This window comes from Cydia pomonella, chromosome 18 (genome assembly GCF_033807575.1).
Source record: "Cydia pomonella isolate Wapato2018A chromosome 18, ilCydPomo1, whole genome shotgun sequence".
Classification (NCBI taxonomy): Eukaryota; Metazoa; Arthropoda; class Insecta; order Lepidoptera; family Tortricidae; genus Cydia; species Cydia pomonella.
This window is the reverse complement of record NC_084720.1, coordinates 12699615-12724827: the sequence shown is the minus strand read 5'-3', so window position 1 is coordinate 12724827 and position 25213 is coordinate 12699615. Positions and strand designations below refer to the sequence as shown.

At 37.1% G+C, this 25213-nt stretch overlaps 3 protein-coding genes across 3 annotated transcripts; 2 read left to right on the top strand and 1 right to left on the bottom strand.

The window, feature by feature from the left end:
- Positions 1-978: 978 nt before the first annotated feature.
- On the bottom strand, positions 979-4764 carry LOC133527797 (DNA-directed RNA polymerases I, II, and III subunit RPABC1). The gene is made up of 6 exons (XM_061864970.1): positions 4564-4764; positions 4290-4378; positions 3060-3238; positions 2280-2442; positions 1595-1673; positions 979-1076 (listed from the first exon to the last, which is right to left on the bottom strand). Exons 1-6 carry the CDS (start codon positions 4618-4620, stop codon positions 1011-1013), a joined length of 633 nt encoding a protein of 210 aa, XP_061720954.1. The 5' UTR covers positions 4621-4764; the 3' UTR covers positions 979-1010.
- Positions 4765-4983: 219 nt separating this feature from the next.
- LOC133527798 (leptin receptor gene-related protein) lies at positions 4984-12663 on the top strand. The gene is made up of 4 exons (XM_061864971.1): positions 4984-5135; positions 7431-7505; positions 8312-8498; positions 9037-12663. The coding sequence occupies exons 1-4, from the start codon at positions 5119-5121 to the stop codon at positions 9148-9150; spliced, it is 393 nt and encodes a 130-aa protein (XP_061720955.1). The 5' UTR covers positions 4984-5118; the 3' UTR covers positions 9151-12663.
- A 349-nt stretch (positions 12664-13012) lies between these two features.
- LOC133527796 (actin-related protein 3) lies at positions 13013-15363 on the top strand. The gene has a single exon (XM_061864969.1). It carries the CDS (start codon positions 13451-13453, stop codon positions 14705-14707), a length of 1257 nt encoding a protein of 418 aa, XP_061720953.1. The 5' UTR covers positions 13013-13450; the 3' UTR covers positions 14708-15363.
- Positions 15364-25213: the final 9850 nt, after the last annotated feature.

Below are 25213 nucleotides of genomic sequence, written 5' to 3'. Positions count from 1 at the left end.
AAACGATGATCTATAACACAATAAACAAAATAACACTTTCAATGTATCTGGGTTAGCGTTGTTCATAAGTTTCATAACTATTCAAAATTTCAAATCGATAGCTCACGTAATTCTAGAGACATTTGACATTGTGACAGACAGACGGACAGACAGAGTCGCACCATAAGGGTTCCTGTACCTCTTTGGTGCAGAACCCTAAAAATCGAAAAAAGTTAAACGAATGCATACCAATGGTTAATAATATTTATTTTATATTTTGCACAATGTCAATACCAGCGAACGAAAATAGGAACTGCGTTTGTATGAAAAAACGGGCGTCTAGTCTCTTTAAGCACCACTTCATAATCTTGTTTATCAGAATTGCTCGAAGTTGATAGCATTGCGTGCGCAAGTTACATATTGTTACGCGCAGCGTAAGGCATTCTTAAAAGTTACCCATTTTCGGCACACGTGCGTTTTAAACGACTATTATGTTACGGTTGTAGTCATATTCATATTTCTGTGATTGTAGTAATAACGGTCCGAACTACACAGGTTACAAAGGTCAAGACAATCTCAGACCAGCTACTTGCAGTTAAATTTTAAATCCGCCCGACGTCAGGCACAACGGACGTCCGTTAGTTTGATTAGCGTTTGAATGTCATGGACTCACTTCGTGACATCAAGCTGAGTGAAGACCTATTAGCGCAATTTTCTGTTCGTTTAAAATATTTGTGCTAATAAATTCTTCTTATCTTATGATCTCTTCAAACGTCACCGATAATCGCATGCGATTTGCTATACATTGCGGCATTTAATTGATCGATTAAACTCGTTGCTCTTACTTAGCCAGCAATTTTATCGCCAATCGCATGCCTTCTTCTTTCGCATGCTTACAAGGTCTGTAGAAGCTTTTACTGTTATTCTAAATGAAATAGACCGATGTCGATCGTACCGTTTGGCAATTCAGCAAAGGATGTAAACAAATAAAACACTGGATATTATAGAAACTTATTTAATTAAATTTTTATCTAACAAACTAATCTATAGGAAATGTATCGTCCCGCTGTTTCTGAAGATCGGATGATTTTCACTACCTGAAAAATAATTATTAATAAATAAACCAAAGAGAAAAAATTGCCTTTGCGTCAATAGCGCCATCTATGGATAATCATTGACAATTAAGTTGTAACGTAACTGACTACTAAAGAAAGCGCGGCGCCACTGTCTAAAAAAAAATAATGTTTGAACACTAAAAATTTCATAAAATATTAAGTTTCGTTTTCTAGGCTGTAAGGTCGATATCTGAATGCATTATCTTCAGTTATAAATTGCTAATATATAATAAATACCTCAGTTTATAATCAAAAATCAATAAACAATCTTGACGTGCCTTTTTATTTTGGTATGTTTTGTATTTTGTAATGCCGTGGTGGGTTGTGTTCACATGTTGAGAACGTTAATACAATATATACGTTGTAAGATATAAGATATTTTGCGCCAATGACCTTGGCGAATGAGTGACGTTTTTGAAAAAGATAGTGTTTTTTCGCATGGTCGTTGATTAACTGAAAAATCTGTAAGAATTTTAATATAAAGTATATGTTTGGCATACCTGTCCTCTCTTCAACCCGAAGTACCGTGCGACAGGGTCGCCGGCCTGTATTCTCATTAACATGTTCTCTTTCAATTTACTGGAGGGTGTGGGTTAAGGAAATAAGAACCCTGAATAATATTAGAAATCCGGAATAATATTATATACAATAGAAGTTGTTGGTATACAATTTTTTTTAATGTAGTGCTAAATATTGGAGCTAATTTGACGGCTAGAGTAGATGGCGCTGTACGGCCACCGAGCATCATTGACCTCCATTGACAAAATTGTACTTACAATATTTTTCACTACTGCCACTGTAAGCATTGTAGTATTTGAATGTCTATGGTGTTTCATTAAAGCTGTAACAGACGAGCGTACCGGACCGCGACCTTGGTCCGGTCCGAGGCCTGTTCGATCATGTGTAAGGTGGTCCACTGCAATTTTGGCCGAAGGTTAATTAGAACTGAAAATCGAGCCTGAGAGCCCATCTGTTACAGCTTTTAAATTTCTTTAAAACTTTGACCGCCAAAGACGTCAACTGACGCGCGCGTCTTCATCCCAATATCAACCTTTATGCATTCCGACAAGGTTCACAATGACGCGCCGCACACGATAAGCTTGGCGTGTAAAGAGTTAACAAACCATAAACTGATATTCTATTACCTTTGATCTTTTAAAACTTGATTTACTTAGTAAAGGATACTATCTCGCCAGCAACTCCTGCTTCTCATCTGGCGTCAGCACAATATGCTCTGGGACCAACTCGTGCTCAGTGATATTGATGAGCAGTTCCGATTCTAGAAACTGCTCGAGAATGTACTTGGGAGCCATGTCCACTAGCGACTGCTTGGCTGATGGGGTCATTCCTGGAAAATGTAACAATTAGTAAGGGTATAAGGCCACCACTTCTATTTACAAAACAATTGTTTTTAGAAAACTCGGCGGGTCCCTAGATGCAAGCGGGGAATTAAACATAAAGATGCGGAAATGAAAATACATACAGTAATTTACATACGTATGCAATTTTCCGGCTGGGTGTATATTAGAGACAAACCACACATATCACACATAGGGTTGGCATGGTGGATGGCAGAAGTCGAGATTCACCAACCTGGGTGCGTAGCCAACGTGTTAATACTCCGTAGCGATCGCAACTGTCACTGCCACACTAATATGGAAGAGTGATAGAGAGAGATGACTATGCTACGCTACTGATCGTTAACGATTGGCACGTTGGCTAAGCACCCTGCTGGTTGAATATAGTAAAGGCCAGCCAGGGATTTACACAGGCCCTTATTATTAAAACGGTGGAAAATTATGCAGAATAGAGAGCCTTGGTTTATAAAACAATAGGCAGGACCACACAGAGCGAGCATACGGGCGAGGCAATTTCCTCGCGCGTATGCTTGCTTTGTGTGGATTCGCCTAATGACTTCATATGACCACAACCCTCACTCATGAGAAAACAAGAAAAAAAAATTACCTGCTTGCACCACAACTATGGCTCTGTGAATATTCTCTTCCTGCATCCTAGTACAGTAAGTCTTGATGGTCTTGATGCCAATCTTGGGTTCGTCGGGGAAGAACACAAACATCTGGTCGGTGGGGTCATCATTGTGGGCCACCAGCACAATCAGGTCACTCCGAGCTGGCCGCTTTTCACTGGAAATTTAGAAAGTGAATGAAGTCATGTTCATATTGAGGAGAGAGTTTTGTGGAAACCAAACATTGATTCTAAACCAGTACATTTCCAAACTAGAAATTGCAAAATTAGTTTTGAAATATTAAAAATTCTAGTGACAAATACATATTATTTTATATCAACAACAGCACGTTCGGTTTATAAACACATCATTGGAACAACTCATAATAATGTTATCAGTTGTACCAAGCCAAACTGTACAGACTGCAAAGACCAAGTGTGGAGTGCTGTTACAAAATGTAAAAAAAAAAATTGAGTCAAAAGTGAGCGAGTGTAATTTTTATTATTTGTATATTTTTATATTGTTTTATTTTATTGTATTTGAATGTACACTTTGTACTTGCAGCTTGGCCCGACTCTATTACTGCTCATTTATGACCTATTCTATAACTTTTCAATTAAAACAAGTATCACTGGCATATACTGTCAACATGTCAAACACTGACAAGTGTATGTCAAGTTGCTAGCTATCAGATTCAGATTTATTTTGCTAGGTAATATTTATGCAAAAATCACTAGTAAACTGTTTAAACAATGCAGCCTACTGTATTACAAGTATTGGATGAGAAAGTTAAAAATGCATTAATCAACCAAACTATGTCAGACAACACAAGATTACACTTGGGTAAGTAACATCCTTAAGATAATAAGATTATTTATTTACATTTAACTAACATGTCAAGAAAAGGCGGCCGAAAGGCGGTAGCGGCCCCTCATACCCCCCTCACAGGGGGTATCGACAGATTTCCAGTAGAATACCAATTTGTGACACTAGCACACACATTTAGGGCCATTGTTTTAATTTAGAGCTCTCAAATATCACCATAAATCTATAATTCGTGATTAAATTTGAGTTTTAAGCCAATTTCTTTTCTGATCAAATCGGTCGATTTCATCATCCCATCTGGACTGGTTTTAAAAATAAAAATATTAAATCAAAAATAAAACAATGGGTAAAACAAAATCAGTCAAGAAGTAATACTCTTAAATTAACATAAAGGGAGGACAAACCTGGGTTTATCACCAAACTGTTCTTTAAACTGATCGAGAGTCTGATCCAATTCATCCTGTGTAACCAAGTATCCACGGTCATGGCACAACTGAAAAATATCACATTCCATAGCCCCATGTAAATAACAATACCAAATTAAAGAATAATGAGTATGGCGATTTAAGAAATAATCACAGGCAGCAAGCACATCGATTTTAACTATTATCAGAAAGAAATACGTGCATTTAATTATTATTTACTTTAGAAATTATAAGACATAACCTATAAACTTACTTGCATTACAGTTTTTCTTATACGCCATAATTTGTAGGTTTCCGCATCGTCATCCATTATGAATCAAACAAAATATTCTTCTGTACGGACTATGTATTGGTCTTAGTCTCAATTATCACGGTAAATAAGCATTAAACAAAGCTTTTATAATCACTAATCAGTGTCCCTCCTTCTCCAACCAAAACGCAACGGCAACACTCAAGCACAATGTCAAAACACGGTTTGTTCTGTTTGATACATCAGTAAAAACGCGTAGTTTTAATATACGTTTTGTAATTTTTAGAAGACTTGTAATTTGCATTAAAAAAATATATTGTATATATTTTAACGTCTAAACAAATTAGCCAACATAACAAAGAAAAAAAATATGCTTGCATTATCTGTATTCTGTGATGAAATTGATAAAATTCCAATCTGTTCTCAATCTAGCTAGTCTGTATCTAATTTTTTCATCGTATTGTATATGTACTCGATTTTGCCCTTGTAAAATTTACCAATTCCAACGATATTACAAACACTTAATTGTCCATTGTGTAGTGAGTGTAATTTGCAATAATGGCAGGAATTAAAGGTAATGTGGAACATTTTATATCGTATAACGTCTTGCAAACAAGAGATCAAAATTCATGAAAGTCAGTCTCAATGACTCATTTCTATTATTTACAAATAAGTTCTTAATTTTTAATTACCACAAATCTAATTTGTTTATTTTTTTCTTTTCATGTTTCTATCGTGGATGAACTATAGGGTAAGTTCATTGTATTTGTATTAGCAGCATTTATTGATAATAACAGATTTGTTTCTAAGTAGGACAGATATTGTAGGTACTTACTTCTCTAATGAGATTTTACACTATATTACCTTGGCTACTATGTCAACATTATGCAAAGAAATGACGCCAACTAGATGTTCAAACTTGTCATAAAAAATATTTACACATTTTTAGATAAATTATACAATAAATATGTTCAAATTAATATTTGTGTAGGTATTTTGTATATTAATATCATAGTATATATATCTTATACCTTTAAACGAGCAATTCTTGTATATATATATATATATGTATATATGTATATAAATATTTCTGTGATCTCGGAAACGGCTCTAACGATTTCGCTGAAATTTGGTATATGGGGGTTTTTGGGGGTATACAATCTATCTAGATTAGTCTTATGTTTGGGAAAACGAGTGTTTTCGAGTTTTCATGCGTTTTTCTTTCGACGCAGAATATGGTCGCTAATTTCGTGTGGCCGGCCACTGTCCGTCTGGTCCAGCGGGTTAAGACGCGGACTGCTAAACGAATGTTACGGGTTCGAATCTCGCCCGGTGACTAACTTTTTTTTTTTATATGTTCAATATTATATATAATTTTTTAATTTTTATTGTTTTAGACAAGTTTAATTTAGTAAAAACATGTACTTAAGATTATCACCTATACACCACCATATTACAATAAATAGTTATAACCGAGCAAAGCTCGGTCGCCCAGGTACTATACTTTTAAAGTAGCAATTCTTATATATTTATATAAATCGGGGATCTTGGAAATGGTTCTAATGATTTCAATGAAATTAGCTATATGAGGGTTATCTGGAGCAAAAAATCGATCTAAATAGGTCTTATCTCTAGGGAAATGCGCATTTTTGATTTTTTATATGTTTTCCGAGCAAAGCTTAGTCTCCCAGATATTCGAATTTAATGCTCAGCATATTTTGAGCTACCTGGAGTTTTCATAGTATCTTAAAATGTGTATTTTTGTTGATAGAGTAACTTATCTTTTATAAAATATTAATTTCTTCACATTCTATTTTTTTTTGTTTCAACTAGCCTAGCAGAACTTTCTTTGCAACTATTGGTTCTACTTATTCTGAATACCTTTGTTTTTGTACTATAATGGTGGCAAATAAGCATGCCGTTAAGTGCTCTAGTGGAGTTACACAAGTGTTGCCAACCATGCAATGATTATGACTCAAAAAATGTCCATTTTATCTATTCTGACATGGAATAGGTTTTTAATTTTTAGGGTTCCATACCCAAAGGGTCAAACGGGACCTTATTACTAAGACTTCGCTGTCCGTCCGTCTGTCACCAGGCTGTATCTCATGAACCGTGATAGCTAGACAGTTGAAATTTTCACAGATGATGTATTTCTGTTGCCACTATATCAACAAATACTAAAAACAGATTAAAATAAATGTTTAAGGGGGGGCTCCCATACAACAAACATAATTTTTTTGCTGTTTTTATAAATAATGGTACGGAACCCTTCGTGCGCGAGTCCGACTCGCACTTGGCCGGTTTCTTAATAATACAGAACAGACTTCTGATTCATTTAATTTTATCCATGCAGTGTAGTAGAAATAAAATGTTTCAAGAAAAACCCAGATTTATTTACCATCAGGAATATCAGGGTTGGGAATAGCTGTTAGCAAAAAAAAAGCGCTGGTGGCCTAGCGGTAAGAACGTGCGACTTGCAATCCGGAGGTCGCGGGTTCAAACCCTGACTCGTACCAATGAGTTTTTCGGAACTTACGTACGAAATATCATTTGATATTTACCAGTCGCTTTTCGGTGAAGGAAAACATCGTGAGGAAACCGGACTAATCCCAACAAGGCCTAGTTTACCCCTCTGGGTTGGAAGGTCAGATGGCAGTCGCTTTCGTAAAAACTAGTGCCTACGCCAAATCTTGGGATTAGTTGTCAAGCGGACCCCAGGCTCCCATGAGCCGTGGCAAAATGCCGGGACAACGCGAGGAAGAAGAAGAAGGGAATAGCTGTTAGCAAAAGGGACTTCTGACAAACAACTTCAAACTTTCAACTATCTGCTACTGATTTTAATTTTTTTTTTGGTTATCTGATTTCAGGTTGATAGCTCTGGCTTTTGCTGGTTCCATTGGTATGACCATGGTTATACTAGCATGTGCATTACCAGATTACAGGTAATATTTGCTACTCAATATTTTTGGTTTGTTTAGTATTCAGTGGGTAGAGGGGTTTCTTATCATTCATTGCCATCCTTACAGTCGCCTGCTGACAAATACACATTTTTATGACATTTATAAGTATCTGCTTAGCATAATAGTAGAATGTAGTATTACATTTCTTCTAACAAACTATGCTACTGTAACAGTTTTGAATGATTCACGGTTAGTTTCACTAAACTTAAAATAACTGGGATATGGACCGTGTTTACCTTTTATATTATTGTACCCATATACAAGATGCATGTAACCACGTCGAATATCGGGAGCTCAAACATAACATAAAAGGTAATCATGGTCCACATCCCGAGCAATTTAAGTCTAGTGAAACTATGCTACTATTGTTGCCTGGCTGACAGAACCGAATAACAATAAAAAAAAACAACCAGGATTACTTGCATTACAACGACTTGACTGGTGAATCAAACAAGTATATTGACATAGACTACTTTTCGTTAGTTGAATTGATACTGTCGATTGAAAATGAACAGGTTTAAAAAGTAGATAAAAAAATACATAAAATAATAATGTTGATGCACATTAGTGCACGGGGATTGCCCCATTACCTTTCAATTTACATGGCACTATAATAGTGTAATAGTTATTTAAAGGCCAACTAGATCTTGGAGGCCCAAGGTGGCAAAAAATGGATAAACCTGTTAAGAGGGTTCTGGTGTACCTTTTTATATAAAAAAATCTTAGTCATAAAAGGTCTTATTTATTCTTATTCTATACAAATTTCTAAATTTTTTTTGTACTTTCAGACTTTGGTGGCCATTCTTCGTAGTCATGTTTTACATACTGTGTCCCATCCCAACGATGATAGCACGCCGGCACACAGACAGCACTGCGGGTGGTGCTTCACCCTGTATGGAGACAGCAGTCTTCCTGACCATGGGCCTGATTGTCAGTTCGTTTGGTCTACCCATTGTGCTTGCACATGTAGGCACTGTAAGTAAAAAAAAGTATATAACGTCTATAACGTCCCATACATAGTGTCTACGACTGATCCTAAGACTGGTACAAATGATCCTAAAACTGGCATCTATGTAAGATTAGAGGCAAACTCCCTCACAAAAACTTAACTTGCCCTTAAGGTGTCTACTGTTGGACGTGCCCGAAGTATTTTTGACATGAATACTCTCAAGATTATCACTCATTACTCTTTATGGTCAATTTTAACGCCCTGTTAGCTTAGTCAGTAGTGACTGCCTATGAAGCAGGAGGTCCCGGGTTCCAACGCAGTAAGGGCACTTACTTTTGTGTTCATCACAAATATTTGATCCTGAATTATGTGTTATCTATGTATCTAAGTATTTATATATTTATATAAGTACCTATGTATGCATGTCGTTGCATGATGCCCATAATACAATGAATTATAAAACATTAGCAGTGAATAATTGTTGCGAGTGCAATAGCATCATTTAAAATTAAAATAATTTAGTAAGTACCAAAATTGCATTCAAAATAATCATGTTTTTTACAGATTGCACCTGGAGCATGCTACTTGACTCTGGCAGGCAATGTCATAGTGTACTTGACCATTCTCGGATTCTTCACAATCTTTGACATGGAGGACTCAGATTATGCAATGTGGTGAGAAATCTAGAACAATCACACTGAAGGGACAATGTAAGGGCAAGCGATAAATCTAAAGTAAGGACGCTAAGCAAGAAGAATTTCGTACATTGACACGCCGCGCCCTACGCGCACAGGGGCATTGACCGCCGGCGTCATCGGCGGGATAGTAAATTATGCGCGTACTATAGATATAGGAGCTGGGCGTGTCAATGTACGAAATTCTTCGTGCTTAACGTCCTTCCTTTAACATAAGAAATGTGTTTTTGTCTATGCTTATAAGTCTGAGAAATTATAATACTGATTATATTGTTGTTAGTTGATGTAATCAGACAATATTTAATTTTGAAAGTGTCATTTTCTACCATTTGTATCTCAATGTTATATGCTTAATCAGGAGACATTGCAAACATAAGTTCTAACAAGAGGAATCTAGCTGTTGCTTTGCTGTTGGTCAGTTACACTTCTGGTAAACAGTTGAACCTTATAATTATGTATGAAGTGTTAATATTGATACTGAAACGAGACAAGTGCCAACAAAGGACTTTTGAAATTAATACTGACGATATTAAATTCTTAATTTAAAGTTACTTTGGTTGTCATTTAGGGTGAAGCCAAGACTCGCGAGCGTAAATACTAAACTATGAGTCGCGTAATTTTGGTTGCTCCATTTCTGCTGCATTCGGTTTCATACAAAATGTCGGTTTGGTTCGCGGCGGCGAAGCAAAATGAGTTGTCTGCCGATATCAATAAAACAAAGTCCCCCGCCGCGTCCGTCTGTCTGTATGTCTATACTCAGTAATGTTCGCGATAGATTTAAAAAATACTGAATGGATTTTCACGCGGTTTTTACAAATCAACAGAGTGATTCTTGAGGAAGGTTTAAGTTTAAAATTACTACCCATGCGAAGCCGGGGCGGGTTGCTTTTAAATTAGAATTTCTGCAGCTGAAATTACGCAACTCGCAAAATTACGCAACTCACAAAATTACGAAGCTCACAACACACAAAATTACGCAACTCACAAAATTACGCAGCTCACAACTCACAAAATTACGCAGCTCACAACTCAAAAAATTACGCTCGTCTGGCTTCACCCTTAGGTTGCCTGAGTATGAGTATTGATACTTCCTGCATTTAAGGGTTAAATTGACTATGATGTTGATAGAATAAAGTTATTTTAGTGATGAATTTTGGCAAGTCTTTTTTGTTTGACTTATGATTGTTACAACATGTGATCGCCTGAATAACGAGAGTAAAACCTGTAAATTGGATTTCGCGCCACTACAAACCATTAACATTACAATACAGTTGCATAGATATAAACAAAAGAATAATACAAGTCACAAATTTAGAGATAAAAATGTAGGAGATCTTATTTCGAAAAAGAGCAGATCTTATTTATAAAAGTAGGTATCGGAACTATTGCAACAAACACATGTTTGTCTATGTTATTTTCCAATCCTTTGCTTTAACTGGAGAAGGTCTCAGAGATAATTTCACCTTAAAATGTGTTTAAACGTGACTCGTGTTAAAGTTAAGCATTTAACCAGGCAACTGAATAAAAGTATTTGACGACCAATACCTTCTCGCTATTGAATGGGAAAAACATAAATTAAAATGCTCGAAATAATGGGTAGGACATAAATATTAACCCATTGAACGCCACGCCTATCGTGTGCGCGCGTTATCAAGAACCTTGTCGGCATGTACGAAGGTTGATATTGGGTTGCAGCCGCACGCGTCAGTCTTATTGAATTGAATTGAAATCATTTTATTTCGAGCAAAAAACTCATATAGTGTTAGTACATACAACAATTATTATTTATCTATCTATATATCTAAGTTAGTGTACAATATAAACAAAATAATAAATACCTAAAACTAATTAATATAATCTATTTCGATGATGCGTTGGGCCGTTGGGTTCATGCAGTTGGTTCCAACGCCTCATCAGTGGGCAGTCCACTCTGACGACAAAATGCATCTTATGTCTTTGGCGGTCAAATAATCATTATCATTATGTCGACCAATGGTTTTGTCTTTCGTTATTCAGACTCGCACTCTGAAAAAGTATAATCAATCTCAGTTTGATTATTATAGGTTAAGGAATTTTAGTGTAAGTATACAGAATGATTTATTTATATTTTGTTATTTGTGTTGAAATTTCTTCCTGAAAGTAACCACCAAAGTTCTATCTGGATTATTGATATATACGTACAGATTTTATTTTTTTATTGTAAATTGTCAGATAGACGCGCCTTAAATGAAGTAAATACCATTAGGTATATGAAAGCTTAGAAACGAAAGTCTGCAAGTAATTATGTATAATCTGGCTATAAAAAAAGTGGTGTGGTTAGGTAGATACTTGATAAAAGCTGCAATAGACGGGCGTACCGGCCCGCGACATTGTTCCAGTCAGCTTATATGTTTCTCGCTTTCACTCATAGCTGCGTCCTTAACGGACGTACGCCGAACCACTTTCCACTAGATCAAACAGGCCTGTTCGTCCCAAGGTCGCGGTCCGGTACGCCCATCAGTTAGTGCTTTAAGTTGTAAACTTAGAGCTCGTTTATACGACATCAACTGTTGATGGCGGCAGTTAACATTTTATAATAACGCCTATACTCCCTTAAGCCCTCACTTTAAGAAATTCTTAATCTTAAATTCTTAAAAATCTAAACATCTATCTGTCCGTCATGATCACTCATCATCATATCGTTGCCACAGCTCATTTAGGGTAAGTACCTACCTGGGGTCTGATACATAATCCCAAGACTTGACACATACATTAGTTTTTACGAAAGTGACTATTTTTTTTTAACGCATTCACTGTCCCCATATAAAATGATATGACAAAGTCACACGCCCATGTGTCAAGTCAAGTCATGTAAACTAACTAAACCCATAGTGGAAGCACGGACTCCGGTAAAAAGGCTTCATGACCCCACACTGGGGGGGCCCGGACAGAGAATGTGCTAATGCACAGGGGAAGAACTCATATTTTTGCATTGGAATCGAAACTTTCATTTTCCACTAAAGTTTCCTTTGTTTCCTGTAAAATTCCCGAGAACGTCTAACTTTTTAGAAACAACCCGTCACTTTCATATCTGTATTTGGGCGGCTTATGCTTCATTGGGATTAGTCAATTTCCTCACGAGGTTTTGCTTCACCAAAAAGCAACTGGTTCCAAAAGAATCCAGTATGTGCCAGGGGTTGAACCTGCAACCTTAGGTTTGATAAATCACTATTAATGAAGACTTAATGCATTCTAAGCTGGCACCTCTCATAAAAAAATATTTTATTAATGATACTACTTGTAGATCTAACAGTTTAGTGGTATAATTTGTAAATTAGGTAGAAGGTTTATTTTGAATGTTTTTACTGGCATACAATTTAGACGAAGATGACGTCAAAAGATTGTTTCGGTACCCCTATTGTTACTTTCTATCTTTACATTCCTGTAATGTAAATTTTGTAAATATAGTATTAGTATCAGGTCACATTAATAATTATTACCTGCTTTAACATAATAAGGTTGTTTCATTTTTCAAAAATCGTACTTGTCGGAGAGCTTACTGGACAAGGTGCTTAGCTAACGTGCCGGTAGGCTCCTGACGGACTCCCATCGCTTCTGCCATACAATGCGCTCCGGCGCGTCAGTGGGAATCTTTCACAATCTGTCCGACGGGAGGATTGTTTAATACAATAAGGTTTAAATTCGTACGCACTGATCAGTGCTTAGATATACGAAGGGTTAACTAAAGGGCTTTACACACGTTCCTACATTTATTAACTGATGAGCGACGTGAAACTAGATGGATATATCTCCATCTCACTTATACCTATTACTGCGTCCCTGTCGTCGTGTAAAACTCTTAACATGGAACAGACTATTTTTTTAAATACTGACACGGGATAAAAGTAACGATTAAACAAGCTGCTCAAACAGTTTAATATTCTTGGAAACGTTCTGAAATTTAATTGTATTTTACCTTAGTTTAATTTTAAAACAAAATTTAAGGACGTAAAATCATATCGGTCATAAATATTATAATACGTGTCAAAATTTAATATAAACTTGATTCCAAAACCTTTGGCTTGACTAAAACTCGAAAAATCTGCTCAAAAATCATATCGATCATGAATAGGTTTCCGAACACCCTTGTGCTTTCTCATTGGTTGAAGTTGACACTTATCTGTGATTCATTCATACGTCAAAGTACCTAAGCAATATTTTACCGAAGTCCGCACCCATTTAAGCTCTAAATTTTATATCTATTAATTTTTTAATTCTAACAAAATATAAGTAACAGTGTCACAATGGGAGACCATTTGCCTGCTTGTGTCATCGATGTGGGTACCGGCTACACCAAGTTGGGGTTCGCCGGCAACAAGGAACCTCAGTTTATCATTCCGTCAGCCATAGCGATAAAGGAAACGGCGAAAGTCGGCGATCAGAGTACCAGGCGCATGACGAAAGCGGTCGAGGACTTGGATTTCTTCATCGGCGATGAAGCATTCGACGCGACTGGGTACTCTGTGAAGTATCCCGTGCGCCACGGGCTCGTAGAGGACTGGGACCTCATGGAGCGTTACATAGAGCAATGCATCTTCAAGTATCTGCGCGCTGAGCCCGAAGATCATCATTTTTTGCTCACCGAGCCACCGCTAAACACGCCGGAGAATCGTGAATATCTGGCAGAGATTATGTTTGAGTCATTTAATGTGCCAGGGTTGTATATCGCCGTGCAAGCGGTGTTAGCGCTCGCTGCGTCGTGGAAGTCGCGTACGTCAGCCGAACGCACTTTTACGGGTATTGTAGTCGATAGCGGTGATGGCGTCACCCACATAGTGCCTGTAGCTGAAGGATATGTCATTGGATCATGTATCAAACACATCCCTATAGCTGGTAGGAACATTACCTCATTCATCCAGTCACTCCTGCGTGAGCGCGAGGTCGGTATCCCACCAGAACAGAGCTTAGAAACAGCAAAAGCTATTAAGGAGAGATACAGCTACATATGCCCTGATATAGCCAAAGAGTTTGCCAAATATGACAGTGACCCAGCAAAGTGGATGAAGAAGTACACAGGCACTAATGCTATTACTAAGAATCCATTTAGTGTAGATGTTGGTTACGAGAGATTCTTGGGGCCAGAGATTTTCTTTCACCCTGAGTTTTCTAATGCAGACTTCACTGTGCCATTGAATGAGATGGTTGATGAGGTTATTCAAAACTGCCCTATTGATGTGAGGAGAGGTCTGTATGGAAACATTGTTTTATCGGGTGGCTCAACTATGTTCCGTGACTTTGGTAGGAGACTGCAGCGTGACATTAAGCGCACAGTTGACGCAAGACTGAAACTCTCGACTATGCTCTCTGAGGGCCGGATCACGCCTAAGCCTATTGATGTGCAGGTGATCTCTCATAACATGCAGAGATATGCGGTCTGGTTTGGAGGAAGTATGCTGGGATCAACCCCTGAGTTCTACCAGGTGTGCCACACTAAGCAGGCCTACATGGAGTATGGCCCGAGCATCTGCAGGCACAATCCTGTCTTTGGAACCATGACATAATGCGCTCAAACACCATGAAATTACAGTAAAATAATGTATTAACCGTTTTATTTACTACTTATTAGTTTTAAGTATCCATTGTTTTTATAAGTATTAATTTTTGATCATTATTTTAAAATGATTATTACTATTCTATACACCAACAGGAAGTATAGCTGCAAAATATGTTCTCAAAGATATTTAATTTGAACTATTTCCTTAGTTGATATATTAATTCTATTATTTTAAGCTGGAGGGCACCATTGTAAATTTAACGCATTTAATTTTTGCATTCCAGCTTTTTAAAATATACTTAGAACTATTATTATGTTGGACTATTATTTACTACCATGTCCTTTCGACTCGTTAAAATACTGTAAACATTAATTAGTGAAAAAATACAATGTTTCTCATCTCAACTCAAGTTTTCTGTTCTGTGAGGAATTTACAAGTACACAAGCATTCATTGAATTTCATCTATCATAATAATATACTTAGCAAGGTATCCAAAATGGTGTATTTATCTAAAGATATATTTTATAGTTGTGAGAATGTGCGCAAATCATTTTCAACACCTGCTGCTGCCGACTGTATGTCATTTGTGCCCTGAACTGAAATGCAGTGTTTCCCATAAAAACTTCCAATACTTAAATAAATGCTACATCCTTTATACATTCTCTATTTGTTTAAAATTTGAAGTAGGCATCCAGACTCATATTACAAATACCTTATTGACCATACCTACATTATAACCTCTAGCATCCATCCGTACAGTCCATATTAACAGTCAAATTTGAATCAATTGTATTAAAAAATATTTTTAAACAAAGCAAGTCTGTTCCATTTAATAATAATTCAAATTCCATTAGAGGTAATTTGTATGATTAACTGTGAGACGCTATTAGAGACTAAAAATTCAGCGGTTCCTAACCTTTTCAGTTCTGTCATATTTTTTTTCAATAATAAAAAAAAATACACTTCCAATCTGTCTGGGTTAGCGTTGTTCATAACTATTTCAAATCGATAGCTTAAGTAGTTCTCGAGATATTTACCAATGTGACAGACGGACGGACAGAGTCGCACCATAAGGGTTCCTTTTGTGTTTTGTACCCTTTTGGTACAGAACCCTAAAAACAACCGAATTACAACTCCTTTTGAATTTAGTAGTCGGTTTAAAATGTGGTACATAACATTAACACTTAATGGGACAATATTTTAAAATATTATGTAGGGACAGGGAGTAAAATCATGCTTTTTAATTTAATATCAACCAAACGCATGGTCGTGTATCTGATGATGTTGCACATCCCCTTTAACGAAACACCATTAATAGGCACTCTAATTGGTTACATGCGAGCAAAATTATCTTTAAATCGGCTGGTTATTGATCTATCCAATTAAGCTAAATTTACGATACTGCCTCGAGAGCGGCTGTCGATGTTGTAACTCTAGGTACAATTTGAACTTTATTGCAAACGATTAGAGTACAAAAATATACACACACACATTTGCTGACAGTACAAGATTTCAATTACCCCTACAGCCTGCTATTCAAGGCAATTCCATTCAAAAAATGTCAATGCTCTTTTCAGCTCCTAATTAAGTAAAAGGACAGGAAAAAAGGGAAAGGGAAGGAAAGGAAGTTTGGTAAGCTTAGAACACGAGTTCTATATGCACATAGGAATTAAAACCGTCTTAATTCGCTCATATATAAAACTGACACTTGGAAACGGAATGTAAATAGGTAGTACCTAGACCTAGTATTCTTCACCCCGTTAAGCGGTTTTGTGGACATCTGAAATCCAGGCATTGAATTCCTTTTTTCCCTCGTTAAATCCCTAAGTATTAAACTGTTAACTACATTGAGGAATGCATCGTACTAAGCAGGCAATTATGCTGGAACCCTGGGTATAACGGCCTAAGTACCTACACGAAAGTGTAAACTCGCTTAACCTCGGCCAATTACAGAGGTGAGTGATTTTGTTTTATTTCGATTTGTTTACTAAATAAACAATATTTGGCTGTTTATTTTGTACACCAAGAATCAGCTTGAAAATAGCTCCTATTGTTGTTGTATTAAATACAAGAAAATGGTATTGGATAACATCTATTCCAAAACACTATAAATAATTTGGTGATCAGATAGTTATTTGTAATAAGTACCTACTTCTGTTTGGCTTATCAACTCACGCTTCGCTGCTTTAGCGATATTAGCATGAAGCAATGCCGAGTAAGACCAAGCTAAGTTGGCAGTGATTTTGATAGCCCAGCAAGTGTTAAATAAACGTCATAATTTCATAGAAGTTTGACGTTTAAAATAACACTAGCACTGTCTGGGCAGTCAAAATCGCTGTCAACTTATCTTGGTCTAGGTAGATTGGATAATCGAACGCTCGTAATACCTGTAACGCTCATAGATTTATTTAGGTATATTTAAATTTGGGTCAGGCAACAAGGCCCATCACAACAAGATATATAAAGTCCCCGCCGCGCCTGGCTGTATGTATTTATGTTCGCGATAAACTCAAACACTACTGAAGGTATTTTAATGCGGTTTTCACCGATCAATAGAATAATTTTTGAGGAAGGTTAAGGTGTGTACTTAATTTGTTAAGGTTTTGTGTGCCCCGTGCAAAGCCGGGGCGAGTCGCTAGTATTACATAAAGGTTACAGACTGACATATCTACATATTATTCATAAATTTAAAAACTAAACACTATTTTGGCGACAGAACGGCGCGGCTCCGTTGAATAGATAATCTAGGATATAAAAACACGTAAGTAAGTAGGTAGGTAAAAGTTATTCAAATAATTGTTATTAATCTAGGTTTAAAAAAAATCACGAACACAGGTCTATAATTTTATGCACAAAGACTAAAAATACGAAAATTGCTTCTAAAAATGCGCAATTTTATATTTTAGGGAACTCATCGATTACTTTATTTTTGTTACTTAAAACTTACAACGAATCAAAATTCATAAACATGATTTCCACGGTCCCGAGCACACACATCCATCTCTCTCGCGCTTACGCCCAGTTAGAGTGAGAGAGAACACGTTACGAACCAACGGGGCCTTTAAATTTTGGGCTTCACGTCACGTCGGTTGGCCTTTTCATTTGACTTGCCTCTGTGCTCTAAAATGGGATTATACAGCTAAAAGTAATAATTTGAGGAAACCCAACGAGGAAAGTAAAGCATCCGTTTATTTGTTTTAGGTAGGTCCCGAGCTGATTTTATGACATGCCATACAATTCTAAATTTAGTTATTTTCCTCCATAACAACAGTTGTACAACATGTACAATCTACTCAGATAAAGGAACTGCAGATTTGCAGAAACATTTAGAAAAATATAATACTTAAAGCATTGTGCTTGTAAAATCATCAGTCTTCAGTCCAAATTAAATTAAACAAATAAATCTAACGAACCTTTAACCACAGAATATAATTTATTTCTAATTAAATTTTTAACTCAACGGCTTTTTACCCTTTCACAACGTCTTCTATTTCAGTTGCGAACCAAGTTTTCCCCATTCAATACGGAATCCGAACCGAGCCTAAATTAAGCGGTGATCCCGGTTTTACAAAGCTCCTGTAATTAGTTACCAGCGTGCGCTGTGCGAGTGCTGTGGCTTAGCATGTAGGTACCTATTCAGAAATGAAATATGTATACAGAAAGTGTGTGTGAGAGAGAGTTCGTCTACTTTTCTCTCTTTTGCTCAAATCCGAGAGCGATGGAGAGGTAGATAACGAAATTCTCTCCTCCGTCAACATCGAATATCATTATGTACATTTTTATCTCTCTTGCTTATTTGAACGACAGAGATGCAAATAAACGAAAAGCACCAGTGTCATGGTAAACTTTATGGTTAATATTATTATTATATCAAATCGCGTAATTTTTTTTCTATTATGTTAATATTCAGAAAAGAAAATAGGGACTACGTTTGTATGGAAAATTGGTCGTCCACTTTCGTTTTAAAAGATTAAGCACAATGCGGATAAATTACAAGCATAATTTCATAAATTTGATATCATGATGATCTTTAAGAAGCGCAACTTTATATAGAAACTGACAGTCCTTATATTTTACTCGTCTCTAATACTAGAACTTGTATGTTATGAGCTAACTCGTGTAAGTTATGTGGTTTCCCTGGCATGAGTACGAATAACTACGGGTAGGTATAGTTGTAAACAGAAGTGAAATAAAGTGGTTTGATACAGTGTGAAGCAAAAGTTTCCAGGAGTAGGAAATCCTGCCAACTCTTCAAAGGTTAAGAACAAGTGTAGTTTGAAACCAGTTAGCTTCAATAAAATTGCGTGTGGAGTCCACAGACGCTGTCTGACAGATGTTTCATATGTTACATATTTACCCCCTTTTCTTTCTTTTGTCTTTTGCCTAGCAATAGGAGTAGGACACTCTTTCAGGCAATTAAAGAACAGAGGTAAAGTTTCTCAATATATGTACAAGTAACTCTCGGACCCGGGTATGTCCTTAAACAACGTCCAAAAGAGAGGTATGGACACTGTGAATGTCATCTCGCTTTGTGGTAGTGCACAGCGTATGTCATTCCAGATATAAAGCAAAGCCCAATTGGGAATTACCTCCTCACCTTACCTTAGAGAAAACCGCAGCCAAATAACACTAAACCCTACTCGTAGTGTTGTGTTCCTACCAGTGAGCAAGGTTGCCAGAGCTCAACGGCGGAGTGTTAGGGTCGGCAACGCGCTTGTAATTAACTCCTCTGGAGTTGCAGGCGCACATAGGCTTCGGAGACTGCTTACCATCAGGCGGGCCGTATGCTTGTTTGCCACCGACGTAGTGTTAAAAAAAGTAATTGGCAAAAATATTTTTTGATACCTAAATACTCACTTTTATTGCCAAGTGCATAGTGTGTAAGAGGTTACCCAAGCTGCCCAGGACCGGAGTCAGTGGAAGAAAATGGTTCGAGCCCTACACCCCAGGATAGAAAGATGAAGAAGAATTAAGCTACAGAGCTCGGATTTAAGCTATCGGAAAGATTCTTAAGTGGCACCCGCATACGAAAAGATGCAGCGTGGGAAGGTTATTAAAATTCCGTTGGATCTAAGGTCTAGCCAAAACCGCTAGTAATCGTTCAATGTGGGCAGCGCACGATTTGACGTGCACGTTCCGGAGATCCAAGAGGAAGTCCTTGGTCCAGCAGGTTACGTCTTTTGGCTGATCATCCACCCTAGCGTTTTCCCGATATTATGGAAGCTCATTTGGGAAGACACCGGCGCGGCTGAAATATTCGGCAGTTTTTAAGGTTACGTACCTCAAACGGAAAAAAACACTTTGTTATCCGTCCGTCCGTCCGTCTGTCTCTCAAGACCCTTTATATCGGGAACGTGTGGCTCAAATGAAATTTGGCAAGTCATATCTTCTTATACTACAAATACAGGGAAAAATATAAAATTGAAAGAAAAAAAAATAAGTTAAATTTGTACGGAATCCTCGGTGAGCGAGTCTGACTCGCACTTGTCAGGTTTTTTGGTCAAAACCGAACCTGCCGAAACCGAATCCTTCGGTTGGACACTATATACTTACTGAAAAGCCATGGGTAAATGTCAAATGATATTCTTTACACAATTTTCAAGAAGCTCATTCGTAACTCCATTCCACAAAACCCCCATCCATTCCACACAAAACCCAACGTAGGTATCATAGTAATCTGTCAAACAAGTTTGTCAGTAGAAAAATTCAATTTTCACCTCAGCAGTTCGAACAAGCCTACTTTCGTCACTGTAGGGAGTGAGACAAGCTTTCGTCATAATGATGATGCCTTTCATTCATGAATGTAAATAAATGTGGTTAACTTTACGTGATGTTGATTTTTTCAGAAATCAGAAATCATAGCATTTATTCGTGATAAACTATGACATACAAAATTATAACAACATAACAAAAGGAAGAAACATAGAATAAATAAATAGTTTACCACGAAATGGTCCCGCCTCAGCATTAATGCTAACCCAAAAGTCAGCGCTGTTTTTAACCTTTAATATGTTCTTACTACTGAGATGAAAAGTTGTATGTATCACACGAGAGCAAAGTTATTTTACATCTCGTGTTTTTGAGTCCCTCGCAAGAAAAACCAACTTTCCTCTCTTGTTGCACAAATAACTATTTTCTATGGGATGATTACCCTACGCCCCTACATTTTTTTAAATTACCGCTTCTACTGACGGAAATGGCTTGACAGACTATAGTGGTTAATATATACGAGTATGTATACCTGTTCACATCATGTTGAGAGCTCGTTGTCAGGTTAAATTCGCGCAAGCTTAGTGATTTGCTGCGAAACTAGTTTTGTATAACAAAGAGGCGTATTCTGATTGTAAAAACAGGTTATAAATTGATTGTATCTGCGCGACGTACGTATACAAATACGATAGTTCCTGTCCTATGATTTCGTGCAATACTTTTTATAAGACGATCTCCATATTGACATTAGCTCAATATTTTTCGTTTTCTCTATCAATAACGCTTTAATTATGATTAACACAAAACATTGAATTCTTGAAATACTCAGTAATAAATTAATAACTCTTTGCAGCAATTACTGCCATACCATCCGCTAAGTAATATTTTCAGGCACAGGTGCGCCGTGAGGCATTACTCAGTCGAGAAATGCGTAGAATTTCCTCTGAAAATCTATTCAAAAACAGCCTAAGTGCTTTCGCAAGGGTAAATACTTAGCACCTTTTTAAAACCGATTAAGAAAGGGGTGTAAGTCATACCTGTTTGAATTGTACAGAGATGCCATAAAATGTAATAAGGTAACATTGGAATGTAAAAGCTATAAATAATAATTAGGCTGACGTTAATAATAATGCTACAAATTAAGATTTGTGAATTTGTACTTAATTTTACTGCTCCGCTTCAGGCCGCTTTAATTAATGATCGAGTTCAGTTTTTTAATGGTCTAATTATATTTTTCTAGCTTTCCGGTAAACGAAAACATCGTGAGGAAACCTGCATACATCTGAGAAGAAATTCAAAGGTGTAGGTATATGAAGTCCTCAATCCTCATTGGGCTAGCGTGGGGACTATAGCCCAAGCCCTCTCGCGCATGAGAGGAGGCCTGTGCCCAGCAGTGGGACGTATATAGGCTGAATTATTAATTATATTTTTCTCATGCGTTGGTCACAGCATCAAGAATAATCTAAGTCAACTACATGGTTACCCACTCACCGTATCCAGAAACCTTATCTTGATAATTGTCAAAGGGATCGCTTGTGGTATATGCATCTAATTCTTACAGTGTCGAATATTATTATCTTCTGAGTAAGCACACTTTTACCCAGTAGCAGAACTAGCTTGAAAATATTAGAAAATTATAATAATATTTTATAGATATAACTGGCTGTACCAGCTAGGTACTTTCTCATAAGAAAAACCGCTTCACTCATTAGTAGCGACATACCCCACTAAGTACCTTACAAATACAGAAACGCAAAAAGTCACACAGAATAATTAAAACCCATGGCGGGGTAATTCCTGGGGCGCGACAACAATGCTTGCACTCTGCAATTAGCTATATACCTTCATACCTACCAGTACAAGACGCGAAATGTCTGCTGGGATATAATATCGAGGTGGAAGAATACAGATGTATTTTTTTCAACGTGCATAGTGCAGATAACCTGCGGTAGCAGCATGGTTCCATTTTGATCACTAGTCACTATGCCCGTCACTTTCGCGCTTACATACTTATTAGAACGTGACAGGCATGGTGACAAATGATAAAGAGGCGACCATCTTAGCCTTGTTTTTATCAAATTAACAATTGTGAAATGTGCCACCAAAAACAATAGGATTTCAATGGAGTTTTATAAGGTGGGTAATAGGGATAGGGCTACCAAATGTAAGAATCTGATTAAGGTAGGTTTTGTACCCGGAGAAAAGCGTTTTCCTCTTTTGAAATCTTGAAGTCGGTTAACAATAATAGTACATCAGTAAGTATTAAATATGATATTGACCATTAGAATTCTCTCGGTTTCCGATTAATTTGAAGCGCCAAGCGCTCGACCTTTTCGGCGCTTAGCACACTGGATATACGCTCAGATTTTTGAGCGAGACAACGCTATGAACCTATTATAGCGACATCCCGCTCACACGTCGGAACGACGTGCGAATCGTATCGTATGTTAAGCCCCTTCGATACAAAGTCATTAGCTGAAGCCTGTTAAATTTTGGAGAACAAACTTTGGCTCGAGGGCCGATTCTCCTTTAGGTAATGGACCAGTAATTATATTCCCAAACGTTTGAAAATGATATCAAAAACATATTTAGTAGCGTTCGTTTACTTGCCCTACAGTGCCTAGTTCGGAGACGTGCTTATGATTGTGACCACAGTGACTTTACCAGTTTCCAACTGTTAGTCCTGTAGCGCTGGCAATATCTTATTTTAAGCCCTGAGTTAAAAAGATATGAATGGTAATTATTTTATCGCTTATGAATACTTTGCTAAAATGTAAATGTTATATTTCGTATTGTGCTATATTCCTAATTGAATTTTAATACGCGCATAGCATTGTCTCTTGTAAATTGCTTTGTTCACTTTTTATTTCACTTTTTTAAAGGATGTAAACGTTTTTGTGGAGCAACCCAGCAACAGTAACTCGGTAAGTTACCATGTTGCACAGTGTTGCTCTACAAAAGTTTACTGCGGTGTGGATGCACCTTAACGCTGTTGTGTGGCAGGCACTACAGTGGACCAGCGGCTTAGCGGGAGACGTCAATAAAAATTGGTAATTTATATCAGGTGAGACCAATAATATGAAATAAATAAATATTTGGGGACAGTCTTACACAGATCAACCTAACCCCAAACTAAGCAAAGCTTGTACAGTCAGCATCAAAAGTAGCGGATCAAATAACGCTCGCTTCATAAGTGTCTACCATTCTATAACAGCTTAACAAAAACTGATGTCTTTAATATAGAACAACTGAAACTGTAAAAGATATACTTTGGAACATGAATTTAAAAAAAATATCTATATTTGGAAAAGTTATCTGAGATGTCAGATACTTTTGGCGCGTTGTTTCATCCGCTACTATTGATGCTGACTGTACTATGGGTACTAGACGACGATATACATATACAGATAATTAAATACTTAAGTATATACATAGAAAACACCCAAGACTCAGACCCAAATATCTGTGTTTATCACACAAATAAATTTCCTTACCCGGATTCGGGCCCGTGACCATCGGGTTCATAGGCGGGGTCACTACCCACTAGGGCTGACCGGTCGTAAAAAAGGTATTAAATTTCCGTTTCCAAATACGGCGTTTTGTTTTCAAGTTACGTTCCTTATTCCTTAACCACCGGATGTGGCGTAACTTTCCGATAAATAGGTAAATAAACAATGAATCTCATTACCTGACTGTCCAGTGCCCGTAAAAGGAAGGTAATGTTTTTTTTTAGTCGGCGTTGTACAAAGAATGATGCATATATTAACTTGTGCGTCGTTCCGCACATCAAAAAACGCATCACTTTTGTACCATCAGCCATACAAGTGCATGACGACTTTATCAATGAATTTCGCAGCTTATTATTATTCTCTTACCTTATAGAGCTGGACTCAGACTTAACAACTTGTTTTGGTTTCGATCTTATTTTGAAACGACCTTGAAGATCGCTCGCACTTCTTGGTGCATGCGAAATGAAGTTAAAGTCGTGCGCGAGATGCGCGCCAATCACCAATACGATCGCCAAGGACGTACTCGTATCGAAACCATTTCAAACCCGTAAAACTTTGTTGAATCTGAATCGGGCTCCAGCGGTCCCTTTATTTACTAAGGTGAACTTTGGAGTCCCAATGTCTGGTATATAATTCGTTTAGTATACTATACAATATTGTATAAAATATCGTAGACGCATGAACGACTTTATGACGACCCGTCTGGCCTACTGGGTAGTGACCCTGCCTATGAAGCCGATGGTCCTGGGTTCGAATCCGGGTAAGGACATTTATTTGTGTGATGAGCACATATATTTGTTTCTGAGTCATGGATGTTTTCTATATATTTAATTATTTGTATATTATATATGTATATCGTTGCCTCAGTACCCCCAACACAAGCCTTCTTGGCTTACCGTGGGACTTGGTCAATTTGTGTAAGAATGCCCTATAATATTTATGAACAAGTTGCTGTTTTGTTATACGTAGGTACTAATTATGAAATTGAACTTTAAGGGTCCGCAGCAACCTCAGTTATCCATACAAGCGTAGTTAAATATGCTCTCATTTTTAGCCGACTAGTTAGATTGCTCTAAAGTTTTGTACTTACAATAGAATAAGGTATGCCTTATCCTAGATATAATCTATGCCTGTAATTCATAATATATATGTAGGTTTAAATGCCATAGTCAAAAAATACAGCGTATGTAAGTTTTTCATACAAACTTGTTTTTGCTCTATTTCGTTTGGTTTATAAGCTGAAGTTATATAAACTAATTACAGGCATAGATATACTATACCTAAAGTCATTGTA